The 16,807-nt window shown below is 39.3% G+C and overlaps 1 protein-coding gene across 2 annotated transcripts in view; it reads right to left on the minus strand.

Moving 5' to 3' along the window:
- The window catches only part of LOC101170085 (FYVE, RhoGEF and PH domain-containing protein 5), a 35,324-nt gene extending 18,773 nt beyond the window's left edge, over nucleotides 1–16,551 (minus strand). For both annotated transcript variants that reach the window (XM_011475058.3, XM_004068959.4), the window contains exons 1-5: nucleotides 16,259–16,551; nucleotides 12,028–14,680; nucleotides 3,764–3,881; nucleotides 2,114–2,172; nucleotides 746–776 (exon numbers count right to left, since the gene is read on the minus strand). In XM_011475058.3, coding sequence (XP_011473360.2) covers nucleotides 746–776; nucleotides 2,114–2,172; nucleotides 3,764–3,881; nucleotides 12,028–14,680; nucleotides 16,259–16,268 — 2,871 coding nt within the window. In that variant the 5' untranslated portion in view covers nucleotides 16,269–16,551. The remainder of the gene's footprint in view (nucleotides 1–745; nucleotides 777–2,113; nucleotides 2,173–3,763; nucleotides 3,882–12,027; nucleotides 14,681–16,258) is intronic.
- Nucleotides 16,552–16,807: the final 256 nt, after the last annotated feature.

A 16,807-nucleotide genomic window follows, 5' to 3' on the forward strand; every position in this document is an offset into this window, starting at 1 on the left:
AGCTTTGCACTCACAGTTAGTTTTCATAAATCATGTTTGTTGGGGTGGGGGCATGGAGGAATTCAGGTTATATATATATATATATAAATATATATATATATTCAAGGTTAGAAGGTACAGGCTGACTGATGGGCTTCTTTGACAACACAGACCAGTTCTGACAGCCATCACTTTAATAGCCACACCATGCCTGAAATTCACTGCCTATTCTGGATTGAAAAGAAAACAAAAACAAAGGTTAGAATTGTTTTAACTGTTGCAATCTGCAATTTGAAGGTCATTTTATTCTGTACACTTCTGTCTTTGTGTCTCTGCAGTGGTGTGGTTTTGATGAGAGTAGAACTTCTACACAGCCTTACATGAACTATACTGTTACCCTAACAAAGGGGAAATTCTCAGTCATTCACAGTCTGCTTTCATGAGCTCTTACTGTGCATTCAACATTACTGGTCCAAATTGAGAGAATGAAAACACATTTTGCATAAGATCAGCAATTACACAAGGACAGCACATGGTGCTGGCACAATGTGCCATCTTACAACTGACCACACCATAGTACAACATGACAACTTTGTCAAGGCCAGGAAGTAGATGTTGGCTGAAACAACACTGATAAACCTGCAACAAATGCTGCACAGGGGAAAGAGGACAAGACGGGGACAGACACAAGGGAGCAGACACAGAATATGATACTATCAGTGGGTTCTCAAGACAGTTAAAAAAGCTAAAGATTAAGTTTCCTTACCTCCTGGATGTGCTTGAGAGCACTGACATGTCTGCAGAAACAAGAAGAGAGTTACAATGGATGCAAAATATGATAAAACACAATAAAGCCTCAGGGTCTGTTTAGGTTTGTTGGCAAATATGAATGAATCTTCAACAGTTTGTACAAATATTGATCACGTTTATGGTTAACACACAAATGTAGCAACATGGAGCTACATGTTTGAATGACATGTGTACACACGATTTCCTGCACAGCAACCTGGGCCTAAAGAGGATGAAATTCTAGCACTGGTTTGGGGGAAAAGAGATTGAGACAGATGATCTGAAATTTCTTGCACAACATAAAAGATAGATTGTGCGACAAGGTTTTCTGTTATTGAATAAATAAGTTAACATGATATACGCCATCTGTACTTCTACATTGGCCTCATATTTGTTTCTAAGATGGGCTGAGTGATCCAACACAGAATGAAAGGTTAAGGGTCCTCCTGTTGGCCAAATGGTTCTTTCATTTGGATGAAAGCTTTTTGTGCATTTTAGTTGACGTAATGCTTTTGTTGTGCTCCCTTCTTGTTTTATTTTTTTATACTAATATCAAAATGTCTTTGTTTAGACTTTAGAAAGCTGATCTCATATTTGCGCACTGAAACACTGTTCATTGGCTTTGCCCAAATTTCACCCCTATTCCTTAACTTCTATAAAAAACTATATATTGTGGGACTATCTAATGGATGCTAAGGTGAGACTGTTGTTTCATTTCATATTGTAGAAATAGTTCGGTTAAAAACCTTAGTTTTTCTGAGGCTACATTGCACCTTCAAACATGCAAACAAAATCTAAAAATGCAACACAACTATTATAAATAATGAGGTGAGATTAGTGAGAATGCTGTCAAAAGCTGCTGAGTTTGAGGACAGCTATGTAGTGTCGGCTGTGTGAAGTACCACGGACGTTTGTCATGTAACACAATAAATGTGCCTCTTTGTGCTTTCATTTTGAGAACACTATTAGTTTTGTTGAGCTAATTCAACTAACATTTTCTGTTACTTTTTTTGACAAAGCAATAAAACGTTTGTAAATTATATTTGAATTGAGGTTTTTATCATTTATGATTGCAGCTGTACGCCAATTCAATTATTCAAATGATGGCTGCTAGGACACCTACATGACTGCACGTGCAGCAGGACACCTGGGTAATTGGCTGTCAGGGGTTCTGCCTGCCGCTTGATGAATTGGCATCGAAGCAGGAAATATACAGCTGGAAGACACAGCTGCACTGAGGTGCGAGTATCATAAACACGTTTGAACGGTGACGCTGAATGGTGTCAGTGTTGGCGTGAAGGAGAACAAAACTCGCATGGGAAAAACTGCATCAGCAGCGACTCACAGCCTCTCGCTGTCCACGAGTTCCTTGGCAATGTAGAACGCTCGAGATCGGCCATCAATCTGTTGGACGGAGGGGAGAACATTTGGAGATGAATACACACACTTAATGTTTAAAGCCTCTCTGTGGGCACTCACTCCACTCCCCCATTAATAGCAAATGCTTCACAGCAGCTAAAGAGACTGACAAAAACACTAATGGAATTTTCTTCAAATTTTGCGCTGTCAAAAAAAGACAGATTATTTCATTACAGTGCAGAACAGACTTGCATGCACCTCAAACTGGACTATTCTACATTCAAATGCATTATTTATGACATACTGTGTGTGCAGCTGCCAAGTGATTTAGAGGCTAATCACTGGGTCTCAAAACATGAGAGCCAATTGACCAATTAGACACACGTGCCTTTTGAAGAGTGACTTTTTTCAGTGTGTAAAACTCTTAGCAGTTATCACACACCTGACACTGGGAGGGGTTTGGGCATCCTTCTTTTACCCATTTCCTGTGAGCTACAGTCTCAACTACTACTTGGGAGCCATTTAATGGTTCCAACTCCCATAAACCAATTTTATGGGAGGGACACCTGCCAGTCAAAAACACCTTATGATGGTCAAAATAGAAATGTAGATAAAGAAAAAAAAATAGAAAATTCTGTCATGGGGGGGGGGGGCTGGTGAGCATGAAGGACCCAAAATCCAGAGACGGGAGGCACACGGTTCCAGAGCAAGGGGTTAATTCTCAAACAAAAGCTGCTGCTAAGCAGGGAAACAAAACAAAAACTCACTGTGGGCTAACCAGGTAAACAGGGCAGAAGATGGACATGGACATGAAAGCTAGGGAAGAGAAATGGACCAGCACAAGAGGAATGCAGAGACAAGATACAGACAGCAGAGATTGGAACCAGGGAAGTAAAACTCAAAAACATGACATGCAGGAAACCTTCAAAATAAAGCAGGAAACAGAACTCAAATTATGACAGTGACATAACGGAAGCAAAAACTAATACCAAGAAACCCAATCCATGACAAATTGCATGGGAGTAAACAGGAAATGGCTCCTTTTTGCAACCTGGTATATTAATACCGATGACACCCTTTGATGCAAATATGCGTCAAGCCCCTTTGGTCTCAGGGAAGGTTCTCTGAGGTAGGCTGCGAAGGTGCGTCACTGCGTATTTGCCAAGTCGAAGACCCTATACACTGCGGTCAAATTGTTAAAAATAAAGCTAGCCTTTCTCCGACCCCTTTGTTCTGAATTTTCTTCCACATGTTAGTTGATCTGAAAACAGTTTCTCTGCAAGATAGAACCATTTTATAATCTTAAATAGAAACCCTGTGATGGACTGCCAAGCCATCCAGGGTGTACTCTGTCTTTGAACTACAGTGGCTGGGATAGGCTCCAGCATCCCCATGTCCCCGGACAGGATTAAGTGGCTTGAAAAAAATGGATGGATGGATGTATGTATAAAGAAATCACAGTCTCTCTTGTAAGTTATTTCAGTTTTTATAACGTAAATTTGAGGCGTTTTGTCAGTTTGGTTCACTTTTTTTTAGTACTTCTGGGGTCTGTTCAGGTCTCAGAATTCAAAACAAACACTCAGCTTATGGAACTGCATCAGCCACCTTATGTTTGCTTGTGTGCCATTTCACTCACTTGTCTGTCATAACTTTGTTCCAAGACCCCATCCTCCTCCTCCGAGGTACGCCCGTGGTCGTCCTCCACAGACAGTCCAGCAGGGACAGGGTTCATTGGAAAAGGCTCAGTGTAGGCACTGTCAAGTGAGGAAAAAGCAATAAATAACACTAGAAGTGAAGCTGTGAGGCTTTATTGCTTTGAGTAGCATTCATTCCCTCTCTGATCTCTGACATATAAACTGCACAAATAGTTTTGGTTAAACAGTACATACAATTTTTCTCCATTCTGTGTCTTCCTTCCTTTTCCTTCCAAATAAACATAACAGTGCTTTAAAAGTAAATAACATAACTTAATATAATAATAATGATGATGTCATGAGGGACACAAATACTCATCAGTGCATTCTATAGTATAAATCCACTTAATTCTCTAAGGACACTCTGACAACAAAGAGCAAAACTCAGAGTCCCCTGTAAATTGATGTTTTGTTTTTCCTGTGTGTGTCTCTAAGCATTTTGGTCATACAAGGAACCCTCCAAGGATTCACAGTAATCCCTTCCTGATTTGCTTCTGCAGAGATGGAACAGTTGTGCTGACGCAAAGGTAATCCTTTCATTTGCTGTCACACTCGAGCTGGACGGGCTGTGGGTCATTTCCCAGCTAATACCCTCAAACGCAAGTTGCACTAATGACTAATATTGTGCTTTGACCCTTTGAGACGAATTAGGTTATATTGATAAATATTGTATAGCTAATACAATACTGCAATAGTAATACAAGGTAGACACTTTGATGGCAAAAGTGTCAGCATGACATGGAGATAAATGTGTTGAAAGTTTCACCTCAAGATTTCATGTCATCTGAATGGTAGAAAATGCTCAGCAACTAAACAGTGAAGTCTGCGTTTGTTAAATAATGAGTTCTTAAAAGTCAAACGTTGGTAGGGTAATGATACCAAAAATATACCAAATATGTTTGCTTTGTTGACAGTTTCCAGGTTTTTGTATTTTAATCCCTTTTATATAGACTATATCACTTTTTGTTGTTGTTGCATCAAATCTGATGCTAAACACTTTAATATACGGAAACAGTCCATCAAGATATGATTGATTTTAAGCTGGTTTATTTAAGAGTGTAAACAAAAAGCCAATAGAGTGTTTGGGAAAGTCATGAAATGTAGAACAATTTAAACACTGCAAACTATTTGAGACTTACAACTTTTCAAAACATTGTGTTTTATAACATTCAAGAAATTCTCACAAGGGTTTAAGTTGCTTTGCACCTTTTCAAGCTTTTCTCAAAATCAGCACAGTCGAAAATGTTTTGTCTCACTAAGAGCTAGGATCTAGACATGAGGTTCTTATATAAAAAATGAGTCAAAATCCTTTTGCTCCATACTCTTGGCAACAGAGAAACTGATTTACGACAAAAAAACGAAAATGGCACTGAAATTTTTGGTTTAATTTTATGGATGCTATTTTTAAAGTTTGATAAATATTCACAAATTAGACTGGCATTTATTGTTATTATTTGAAACAAAAATTTGGATTTATGTCCTAAGAATATGTGCTAGTTTCAGATTTGAGAAGATTTATTCAGAAGAGCCAACTTCCACTAAGATTGTAATATCATTTTGTTCATATTTTGTTATAAAATTTCTCATTTACACCTTTTGCACTAGTTTCTTGTCAGTGTAATAAAAAACAACAGCAATTTTGTTCATTATAACTTTCAAAAATATAAATTATTTCACTAGAACTAGTAAAAAATGCGTATTATTGGGCTTAACGTTCCTTTACCCTGTTTTATTTATTTTAGTATTTAATTATCTTTTCCCAGTTTTAAATGCTTGTGTGTAACTCTTTGTTTTTACATTTTGACATCTCATTATAAGGATTCTTGTTAAGTATAAATGACTTCCTACACGATCAATAATTTCAACACTTTCTAGTGATTTTCTTGTTGTTATTTCTTATTTTAGGTTACCTCTTTCTTCAGTGATGATGAAATCAATTTTTGTATGAATTCTTTTAATGTCAAAATAAAAGACTTCTGTCATTCTTTAAAATACTGGAAACTTTCTACATCTTAATGCAGATCTATTTGCATGTTTCTTTCATACTTTCCTATCTCCTGTCATTGGATCAGTAAAGATAATTTAATGTTACATACACTAATAAAATGATCTAAGACTAATAGAGAAACACAACATTGCACCCGCAACAAAAAACAACAAAAACAGAATGTAGAGTTACAAGGAACACCCTTTAAACAAAATGAAGTATATTGACGTGCCATATTTAAATTACCAAAAATGTACATATTTCTATATGGAAAAAGGTTAATTATTTGAATCTGTGTGAAAATTGATGATGAAAGCACACTCCTCAAAATCTATGACATAAAAATTTCCCCAGTCCTTTGTATGCTCAAAGAATAAAACACTGTAGTGCACTAAAGGTTAACTGAGTTCTCGACTGGACTAAATTTCTGCTGAGAATTGCCTATACTTCAGGTTCCCTTTTTGGTTCTAGCTCTCTCTGCCTCTTTCTCTCTCTCACACACATCCACTGACACATCTTGGCCTCTTCGGGTGGGCTGGTGGAAGCACCCGTACCCCATTACTCACAACTGACCTCAGCGCAGACAGGTTAGTCTGGCCTCATTTGAGAGGAGACCTGGAGGAATAGTTCTTCTCTTAACTAATTCTTCAGCTCTGATTTGCCAAACAATCAATCCTAAAACCGGAGTACAATCTCTGCTGAAGAGTTTCACCTACCTTTTATCATGTAATACCACAACCACTATTACATATAAAAAAAGATGGGGAAAAAAAGCACTTAAATCTTCAACATGAACTTCTTCAAGTTGTTTGATCTGAAGGCAACATTTTCCCGGACTATAAAACCATGTTATCACAGCAACCCACTGGCGTTCAGCTCCAATGCAAACCTAAATCTACTGTGTCAGATTGAAGGACAGAATGACTCTCTAGCATAAGACTGAGGTATGTTGTCACCCATGGGTGAATTTGATGATGCTTGTACAATGTAATGCAATGGAGCTAAACACCAGGTATTAAAATAAATGTAAGTTCAGGCCTTTCCCAACTTGAAATAGAACTAAATTAGAAAATAGGAGAAACTAATGGGTTCATTAGCTTGCTAACTATAGAAGTTGAGACACTAATGGCGGATTAAGGCTCTTGAGGCAGTATTGAATTGTTTGCTGCCTTTACTGAGGATAATTATTTGTAGCCTGTGGCTGTTGTGCAGCCTCTATACTTGGAAACAATTTAAATGGAGTATTAAGTACATTGTTGCATAGCCTGTGATTGAACCAGCTTAGAGTTTACATTTGTAAAAAAATAAATAAATAACCTTTTATTCTGGATCTTTAATGTTAAAAGTTGCCTTTTCCAAACAACACTTTCAACCTTTAAAACTGTTTTGAAGATGCACTTTTTAATTTTATCTATAAACATGTACTATATAGAAATATCATTTTTATTTTTAAATAATAAATAACCTTAGTGAGTCCTAACACGTTTTACTATGCAACCACAATTAACACTGGAAACTAAGTAAAACTGGAATAAGTCCTCATTTTTGGTTCCAGACTTGTAATGAATGCTGCACTTTTCCTCGCTAAGCTTTCCTTTCCCCATCTATGCATAACTATTGCACTTTACTGGCATTTTTTATTTATATAATTTCTTTTAAATGTTTTTACTGATTAATTTAAAGGAATCTCAAAATAATACATTTACCAAAATGCAACTTAATTCAATTCAAATGAATTAAGTTTAACTGGGATCAGTGGTTGAAAATGCAAGAAATCAGCATCAGATGAATTCAGTTTTCAGTTTTTAAATCCATTGTTTTATCTGATGCCATACATCAGTAGTAGTGGTACAGTTTTAGATGGAAACCATGGCATAATGTGGTTCTGCTTGCTCAGTTCTTTATTGATTCTTTTCACCCCACAATTTCATTTCTCCCTTATGTCTCATGCATTTCCCTTCCCTATACTTTAATTATATATATACTGTATTAGTCCTTCTGTTGCCTCCTTGCTTCATAATTATATGGCTGTAGTCTGTCATGTGTGTGAAGCTTCAGCTTTAAAACCCCTGTGCGGATGCAGTATGCAGGAGAAAACTTTGTGGGCACACTAAAGAACTTCATGGTAAATGATGCTTTAAAATTTTTACTAACACTAAAAGGAAAAACACTTCTTCATAAGTGGTTTATGTACACTTTTAGCACTTCATTTATATTTTGAAAAACAGAAAATGGCACAAGGAATTCTGTTTTCTGATTCTTGGAGTTCAGAGCTATATTTGCAAGTTGATTTAACCCCTTTTAATTTCATAAAAAACATCCTTAAAACGTCTGGCATGTCTGTTAATAGGGTTTTCTAGGGTTTTAAGTAATTCTGGAATATAAATTCATACAAAATAGTTTTTAAAAGACGTTTGCAGCATTTTTCCTGGATACATTTTAGCGTAGATGTTTTACTTGAATCGAAATGGAGACCTTATAAAAAAATTTTAAAAAAGAATGTTGTACATACAAAATTAGTCGATGGATGTGCTAGAAGCTTCAATAGTTTATTCACCAACATTTTTGTGCAACTTCTGTTATTGTTGTTGTTGATGTTGTTTGGTGTCTCTTCTAAAAACATGTTCCATCAACATGAAGAAACACTGCTGTCCAGCACTGAATTGAGTGAGGACAGCAACTCAGTAATCCTGCACATTATAGTCATCACAATTTTTAACCAAAATAGCCACTCTATATGTTTTAAAGATCCACTCCATCTTTTGATTTATTGTAAACGTGTTCCCAGTGGTCTTTTAATTCTAATTATGCAGTTTTTACCCAAACAAATAACAACAACAAAAACAGTAATTTTCAAGGACATAGTTTCTGCAGAGCAGCAGCAGTTCATCAAAATATCACCTCTGAGTTGTGGGTGGAACTGTTGGCGCAGAGTAAGCCTACCCTTACATCCCGTCATCTATCTGTTAACATTCTCTCCATCTAGCTTACAGCCCCTCACAACCCAATCAAAGATTACTGGTGCAACAAAATGGTGGGCAAAATTGGAAGATGTACATGGATCTATTTGTCTGCAAGTGGATGGATCAGAATGGAGCTTGAGACTTCCTGTTGTAGGTCATACGTCATTCTTACAATCTTTTTCCAACAGAATTTTTTTGTTTGCTTCTGATTCACAATGATGTCAACAAATACTCAGAAATAAAAGCTTAATTTTCTCATGATTTATTCTCCATTATTAGAAAAAACCTCAAGAACATGTAAAAAAACTCCCAAAACAAGATTTTTATTAAACTTGATTAAAAAAATCAAATTTTTGCAAGAAGCTTTATGGTTTTGCAGAAAATTACTGTCAGCTGTTTGCTTTGCAGTCTATTTATCACGGATCAGATGATTGCTTATGGAGAGTATCTGTAGCCTGACACAGCAAACACCATTTATGTCTGACAGCAGTCATTACTGGTAAACCTGCATAACAAAGGCAGCAACTATGGCAGCTATTGCTGGACCACGTCTCATTGGGTTTCTTAAGGTACACTTTACTTTTTGTTGTTGTCTCATTTTCTAAAACCCTAAACCTCCAACCAGGGTTATGCCCTCATCCTGCATTTCCTGCAAACAAGCTGGAGAAGGGCTCATGGGCTGGATGCTTTCTCCTTGGGATGACCTGGCAACAACCTCAAAGTAACTGGCACCAGACCAGGCCTGGCGAGCCAGAGACACACCCTATCCACCACCTCTGTGCCATATACACCGCCCAGTACAACAATGTACTTGCAAGGGTTCCCTCATCACTTCTAACTACAACAAAAAACAGAAGGCGAGAAAGTGTCAAAGCTTAATCTTGCATCTGAAGAGGCTTGATAAGTACTAAAGGAACTTGTCAAAGTCCAACAGTTTTCCACTGAGGATAAGTATTTGCATCACTGTAGTAAATCTGTTATAATTGGAGCAGCTAGAAGCTGGCAAAAAGACACAACAAAAATCCTAAATCTTGAACTTCCTGCTGTATTATGGGTAAGTCAGCAAAGTTTTTTTCTCAGCAAAAAAATATAAAAAAGTCATTTTTAACTTAAGCCTGCACATATGCATATGAAGCACAAAAAAGCCCCTTGAGTTGGGATGAATCATTAGTGTGCCTTTTGTTTATTCATTACACAAAATGGCAGGTTGTTAATGAACATGTCCTTTGCTTAATGTAAATGTTGGTGTTAGTGCAGCATTTGAATGCTGGTAAACATAAATCACAGAGGAGGAAACAGGGCAAGCTTGTGGGAAAGCAGCTTTGTGAGTTCTCCTTAAAATGCATGCCCAGGACGTGAGGCATAGTCTTCTTGTTTGCACATCTTTAGGGCCGTTCAGTCATTTTCTTCACCACAAAAATCTACTTCAGCGGTTCTGCAGTCTTTACTGTGGTGAATGTGTTCTCAATAAATCACCGGTCATCAGACAGCACAGGACTGTGGTGGTGTATAGATTTGAAAAAGACTGCAATGCCTCGCAAAGGCAGAAAAGTACTTAAGTGACGACATGGGACTTTATTATTTTGTGCACACCTGAAAGCAGAGCAACGTTAGTGATGAGATTCCTCAACCAACAGCTGAAGAACCAGTATGATGAAAAACCTTTACATGTAATGCGCTGAAATCATAACATCGCCGAGGCTCTCAGCTGATGTTTTATTTTTTTTTCGTGAATGACCATTGGATAAAACAAAATTCTGCTTTTAAAAACCTAAGAGGAATCACAGAGATTATTAAATCAATGTATGAACTGATAATATTATGTGCATGACTCACAAATGAAGCTAGCTAAATTAAACTACAGTAGTGTCCCAACACTATCTTGCATGTTTCACAATAATTCCCTGTCCACTTGGAGGCACAGAGGTCATCAAACACATCTGCTTTATTAAGACTGGGAGAAAGACTGTGGCAGCGGGTAGAGTGATGTCCTCCCTTTGTCATGCTCAACTATAAATCCTGTAGTCCCTTTACAGTTCAGTAAAACAGAGGAACTCAGGAGAGAACAACTTCAATAAAAGCATTAAGCTGAAGAGTCAGGTAAAGAGGAGCAATTACACCCGAATCCCTCTCACTTTCTTCATTCTCTTCATAAATGCAACCTACCAATTTTCCCCAATTATCCCAAGCTTTATTTATAGTTGATCCACAGATTTCTATTAACACTTCCATCCTCGGGTGCTCTCACATTTTCTTTTATCCTCCTCTATGTCAATGTGTGAACTGTCCCCCTTCCCCCACAACCCCCTCTTTTCTCACTTTTAATTGAATTCTGAACCACTTTCTGGAATGTGGAGAAGCTGCATTCCCTGCATCCTCATTGCCATTACCTGTTCCATCCCCTCAGACATATATATGAGGCGGCAGCGCCACATGTGACCTCGAAACTCACTCAATGAAAAGCAAGAGTAAGCTCTCCCACCAGCATTACCTGGCTTCCCAAAGCCAATGATGCCTGACACAACAGGCTGCTCGTTTCTCACACAGGATCACTTCCAACAAGAGCAAGACCCGATTGTACTCAGCCAGGTGATACAGGCTCAGCTCAGATAAAGTGTGAAAACATCAGTCATCTACACAAGGGTGTAGATTGAACTTTTTAATGGATGTGTTGCTCCCAGTGGCTCGAATGAGTAATATTACAACTGCTTACTGTGGGAAATATCTGAATCTTTTTGATCAACTACAAAAGGACCCGGTTTTAGCAGAGATCATATCCTAGAACAGCACAACTTTTGTGAAGAATCCCTTAACTTCCAATTTTTTTATCTTTTTATCTTGTAGCACAGTTTCACTAAATAGTGTGTTTCATCTTATGTTTTTGCTGGTTGTCCTTTCTAGTAAAATATGGCCCTGAAGAAATGAGGCTTGCACATACTGTCTGTTCACATGACTGAACCATCTACATGCAGCATTCTCGAGGAGGCTGGAAGAATGGATTTTAGATTCAAGATCATGCTTAGTAAACCAAAAAGGGATTTGCTTTTGGTTCGTTTGCTCTCAAATGACCCTCAGACCCTTCCAGAGATAAGCTTTGAATCACACAATTTATTTTTCTTTTGAAAAGCATGAAAGAAAACTGAGAAATCCTGCAGCTAGACATAAACCCTCAGGTGTGAGCATTTTGTAAGCTGGTTTATTACAGTAAAAATGTGAAAATAGAAATGTGTTTCTTAAAATAAAATAATATGCTTACCTTTCAGAATCTGCTTTTGATGTCTCAGGCTTCCTGTCAATTCCGGGAAAACTGTTCATATCCACATAACCATCGTTCTCATTGTAGGTAGTAGTTGTGCGGCTCGGATTCTCAAAAAACTCTGTGACGGTGTGGGATCTGACTGGTCTTGGAATCTGGATGTTCTCATAGTCCGAGCTCAAGGCTGGAATGTTTTCATAGTCGGAAGTATCTGCACTTGGGAAGGAGATGGAGCGAGGTTTGTTCAAAGGCAGCGGCATGATGGAGCGCCGAGGGTCCTCTTTGAAAGACTTCACTCTGGAGACATCCCTTCCATAAGATTTGGGGTCCCCTTTCCTCCTCTGGTCTTTGTAGAGCAGGAAGGAGGGTGGCAAGTCAGAGTGAGGCTGCTTGACTTTGGTTATGTGGGATCCAGGCTGGGGAGAGCTGCCACTGCTCGTATTATCAAGCTCAATGACTCTTGCAGGCCCATGGTGGCTGGATGCTGAGGAAGAACGTGAGGAACGAACACTTCCATCATTGAAACCTTTTGAATCTGTCTTCTTCCTGAACTTGAGTGCAAAAAAATGCTTGAAAGAAGTCTTTTTTTTCTTAGGTAATTCGTTGGATTCATGTTGGATCAGGAGTGACGGTGAGCTCTTGGTCACTGGCCTTTTAGTGATGTATACAAAGTCAAAAGGTGGAGGTATGTCCACCATAGAGGTTGGTGTGGAGATCCCACTGGATGACTGTTGAACACGGTGAGAAAAGCTTCCTGAAGATGTTATGACACATGGAAGAGAAAGGTTTTCATTCTTCCTTTTTATCCTGATCTCATCCTTGAGTTCAGTCTGTGACAGAATATTTGCACCGTTGACTCGTAGCTGTTCTGAAGGATTGACGGGGTCCCTGGTCTTATCCAAAGCTACGGTGTAGTAGTCATGAGTTGGATATTCTGTCACTGTTTCCTCTGGTACAGTTTCAGGGACATTACTAGGCAGTTTCCCAGAATAAGATCGTGATCTTGTGACAGCAGCCTTTGGATCAGGGTTCTCCCCATCAGATTCAAACCTTGCCTCTTCGTAAATGTGCTCCTCACTGTCTGAGTCCGTGTCTTCATAGTAAGGCACAATATGGCAGTCCAGTTCTTCGATGTCTTCCTCGAAGGCCTCTGTGGTGTGGGCAAACACCACCCTGTTGGTGAGCTCTGGGGTGCGGCCCAGGTCCAAATCTGCAGGCACGGTGATGTTGCACAACCTGAGGCGAGGCTGGCAGCTTTTTCTCTGGAAAGCCTGCTCTCGTTTCGCAGTCCTTTCTTTAGCACTTTTTGCTTTGATGTGTTTTTTTTCCACTTTCTCCTCCTCGTCTTCATCGCCTATCTCAACATAATCCTCAGATGAGACACATCCAGACTGCTCCAAATGATCCTCTGTTGGACAGAGCGTGTTGTCTATGTCTGCATACTCATCCACTGAGTCAGTGTCTTTTGCTTTTTCTATCAGCTCGGTTCCTTCTTTAATGCATTGGAGTTCTAAGAGAGCTTGCTTTTCTTCTAGCTTGTCCACGTCATCTGATGATATGTAGAAAGGTTCCTGGCAAGAAGCACCTTGTATTTGCACTTCATCTGCGCTTGGAATATTATCATCCACATCTGGATTCCACTCAGGGTCTACAGTCCCACTTGTGTTTCCTGGAAGAGCTTCTATAACAGAATAAGGCCCAAACACGTCCTCTGTGCTAGAAGTGAATCGAAAACAACCGGAGACATCCTTTGTGGCTCTTTCTGGTTGCCAGACCTCTGTTTCTCCTGTTTCAGTTGGGTCACATGACTCGCACGTATCACTGGCATCATCGGTGAGCCCAATTAAATCGTAGGGATACTCCTCTGTGAGAGTTGGGAGCACGTTGAATCCAAATGCGAATCCTTCAGCTTCCAGCTCGTTCTCATTTGTTACAGAGCCAGAAGGCAGACAGTTCTCGCAGGCCTTTTCACTGTTTTCACACCCATAGCTGAATGAATGCGTCTGATCAAGTTTAAGCGCATTTACATATCCGTCATATTTTTCAAGAGGACCTGAACAAACATTAGTTTTAACAGTGTGACCATTCTCCTCCTCATCTTGTCCTGCTTCATCCTCTGAGGTGACAAGAGAAAGGGAAGGCTGAGAAGAAGTCTCTCTATCAACGTCAGCAATATCTTCAGACTGAATAAACTCACTGTCAGTGTTTTCCTCCTCTGCAGTGTTGATCAAATCATCAGCTTTGACTGTGTTGCTTGAACTTATGCTGTCAGCATCACCATCATTATCCAATATTCCTGCTTCTTTTAGACTTCCCACTTCAGTTTCTTGCTCTTTGGTGTCCTCATTGTCAATCCCTCCTGCACTTGTGTCATAAAGCTCATCCTGTGCCTCTTTTTTCTCCTCACTGTTACGATTCTCCTTAGCCATTTCATGGGTCTCATCAGGGTCCCCTTCAGTGTGAGTCAGCTCTCCATTACTGATGCCATGTTGAGGGCAGGGGGTTTCCTGTGGATGATACCAGGGTTTGGGGGCAACAGGAGGTTTGGGGCCATGGACAGAGGCGCAAGGCTTTGGCATCAGCTTGGACTGCACCTTGATAGTGAGATGACTACGAACCTTTGGTCGAGGAACTTGCAGTGACTTTGAGAAATCTGCAAAAGGGGAATGAAAGGAAATTAAAATCCTTTACTGAACATATTTCACTAATGTTTCAGAGGAATGCAACATAAAAAACGAGGCTTGTGCTTTTGTGCTGAACACTGACAGGAAGCTGTGTCCAGCACAATGGTCAGTGACAAGCAAAGAGCTGCAGGGGACATTATCAGCAGGAAAAACAACAGAGCCAGTGGGTTCTTAGAGGAGGAACAAAAACATCTATGTCTGGGAAATGATACAGGCAGATTAGATGTTTACAGCAAGAATGGATAAATAATTTGAGCAACTTAAAAAAAATACAAATAAAGGCCAAATCATCTAAATTAATTCTGTATGTTAATCATGTGATGCATGAATGAGCAAGGGACGTTAGGATTTAAAGTTCTTTGATCCCCTTTACTCTGACTTTGATGTGTTAAAAAGGTCTGATTTGTACAGAACCCAGCTTAAAACATTTGACAAGTAACCCACCCATTCTCAATAGTGTGTACACTCCCGGTCCTTTCCTGTTATTTAGTACCTACCCTGACGCACATCCTATCAAACCTTTGGTGCACTCTGGTTATCTGTTGCTAGTGTGATTGTGGTTTTCATCTTTCTTTTTCCATTGTGCAAAATTCAGTTTCATGTGACTCCTGAATGGTTTTGTAGTTCTTCCCCCCAAAAAACCTAAAGGACATATATTTGCTTTTCTCAATATTCCTACTTTTGTTGTCACAGATTCCAGATTCATCAACCTGAGTAAAGAAATTTAGAATGTGTACGGGTGATGGACACATTCACATAGACCTCTCCGGAAAAGCACTATTTTGCACCACAAGTAAACTCGCTTATCATTTTCCCACGCAAATAGACAAGTTGACATGCAGGCACACATATTTTTGTCCCCCCTTTGAGTGCACCAAAGAACATAAAAGACAAAGAGGAAAACTATGAGTCTGGCAAAGCTTCCAACTCCAAACAACAGGATATGAATTATGCAACAAGAATTCAATTACGACAAATGTTTGAGAAACAAAGGAAGATAGATGCTGAAAACTTGTCTGTGACAAAATGACAGGATGTGAATTCCTGCTGTCTTCTGGTTATAAATGTCACCTATAAAATCACAACAAGGGAGTGAGAAATCCATAGTGGCAAGGCTCTGGACCAGAAAAAGTGGCTTTTATGGTTTTCATAATAAAGATTTGGATAAATAGAAACAAATTACATAACAGATGCCTAAAGTTATTCCCCTTCAGATTTGTATGTCCTTTGACATGCAGCCATGTCATGATTCCAAATTATTCAATCACATTTAAAACTGTTTTTCTTGGACCTCCTAAACTTCAAAGTAAACAACTTTTGTTCGAGTAACAAAAGAAAAAGCGTTTCATCTGACAAGACACTGAAATTTTACTTTTAACGAGAAAAAGTAATGGGTGAAAAATAATTAATTTAAAACTTTCAGAATTCAAAGTCACCTTGTCATCTGCTCCAGGTCAGGTGCGCTTACGAAAAAAGCATAACGTTTATTATAGCTTACTTTTATTTTTTGAGATAACTCTCGTGCACATATGGTATTTATATCTAACCTGCGTTCATTGTGGGACATCATCATCATCATCTGCGGCAGCCGGCACTTGTCCTCATTTCGCCCACGGAGAGATGGAGCTCCTTCATGACACGGAAACTTAATCCAAACACACAGCGAGCGCATCGGGAGAATCGCCTGGTAATGCAGGGGTCGGCATAATGATCTTTTGTTTTGGGCTTTTAGAGACTTGTCTTGCGCGTTTCTTCTCAGAAGTCGCGGCTGCGTTCTCAGTCTGCGTGCATCCCTGCAGCTGATGTTGGCGCACACTGCTGCGCCCCACCGCTGCGCTCCTGCGTGGAAGCGGGAGGTGCTGCGAAGCTTTTCCTGAGGTGGGACTTTAACGCAAAGCTCTCAAAATATGTTGCACCCCCCCCCCCCCCCCCTGCTACGTACACAACGCCCCAGTTTAGCCTTTTCCTAGATTTCTAGATTATATTTCTAGATGACTTTTCTTTAATTATAGTCCCGTTTGGCTCATTAGTGTGTTCAATCAAACACTACATTCCTGATGGTTTTCTGAATACCAAGGATGTAAACAAAAGCCACA

Source organism: Oryzias latipes, chromosome 5, assembly GCF_002234675.1.
Source record: "Oryzias latipes chromosome 5, ASM223467v1".
NCBI classification, from domain to species: Eukaryota; Metazoa; Chordata; class Actinopteri; order Beloniformes; family Adrianichthyidae; genus Oryzias; species Oryzias latipes.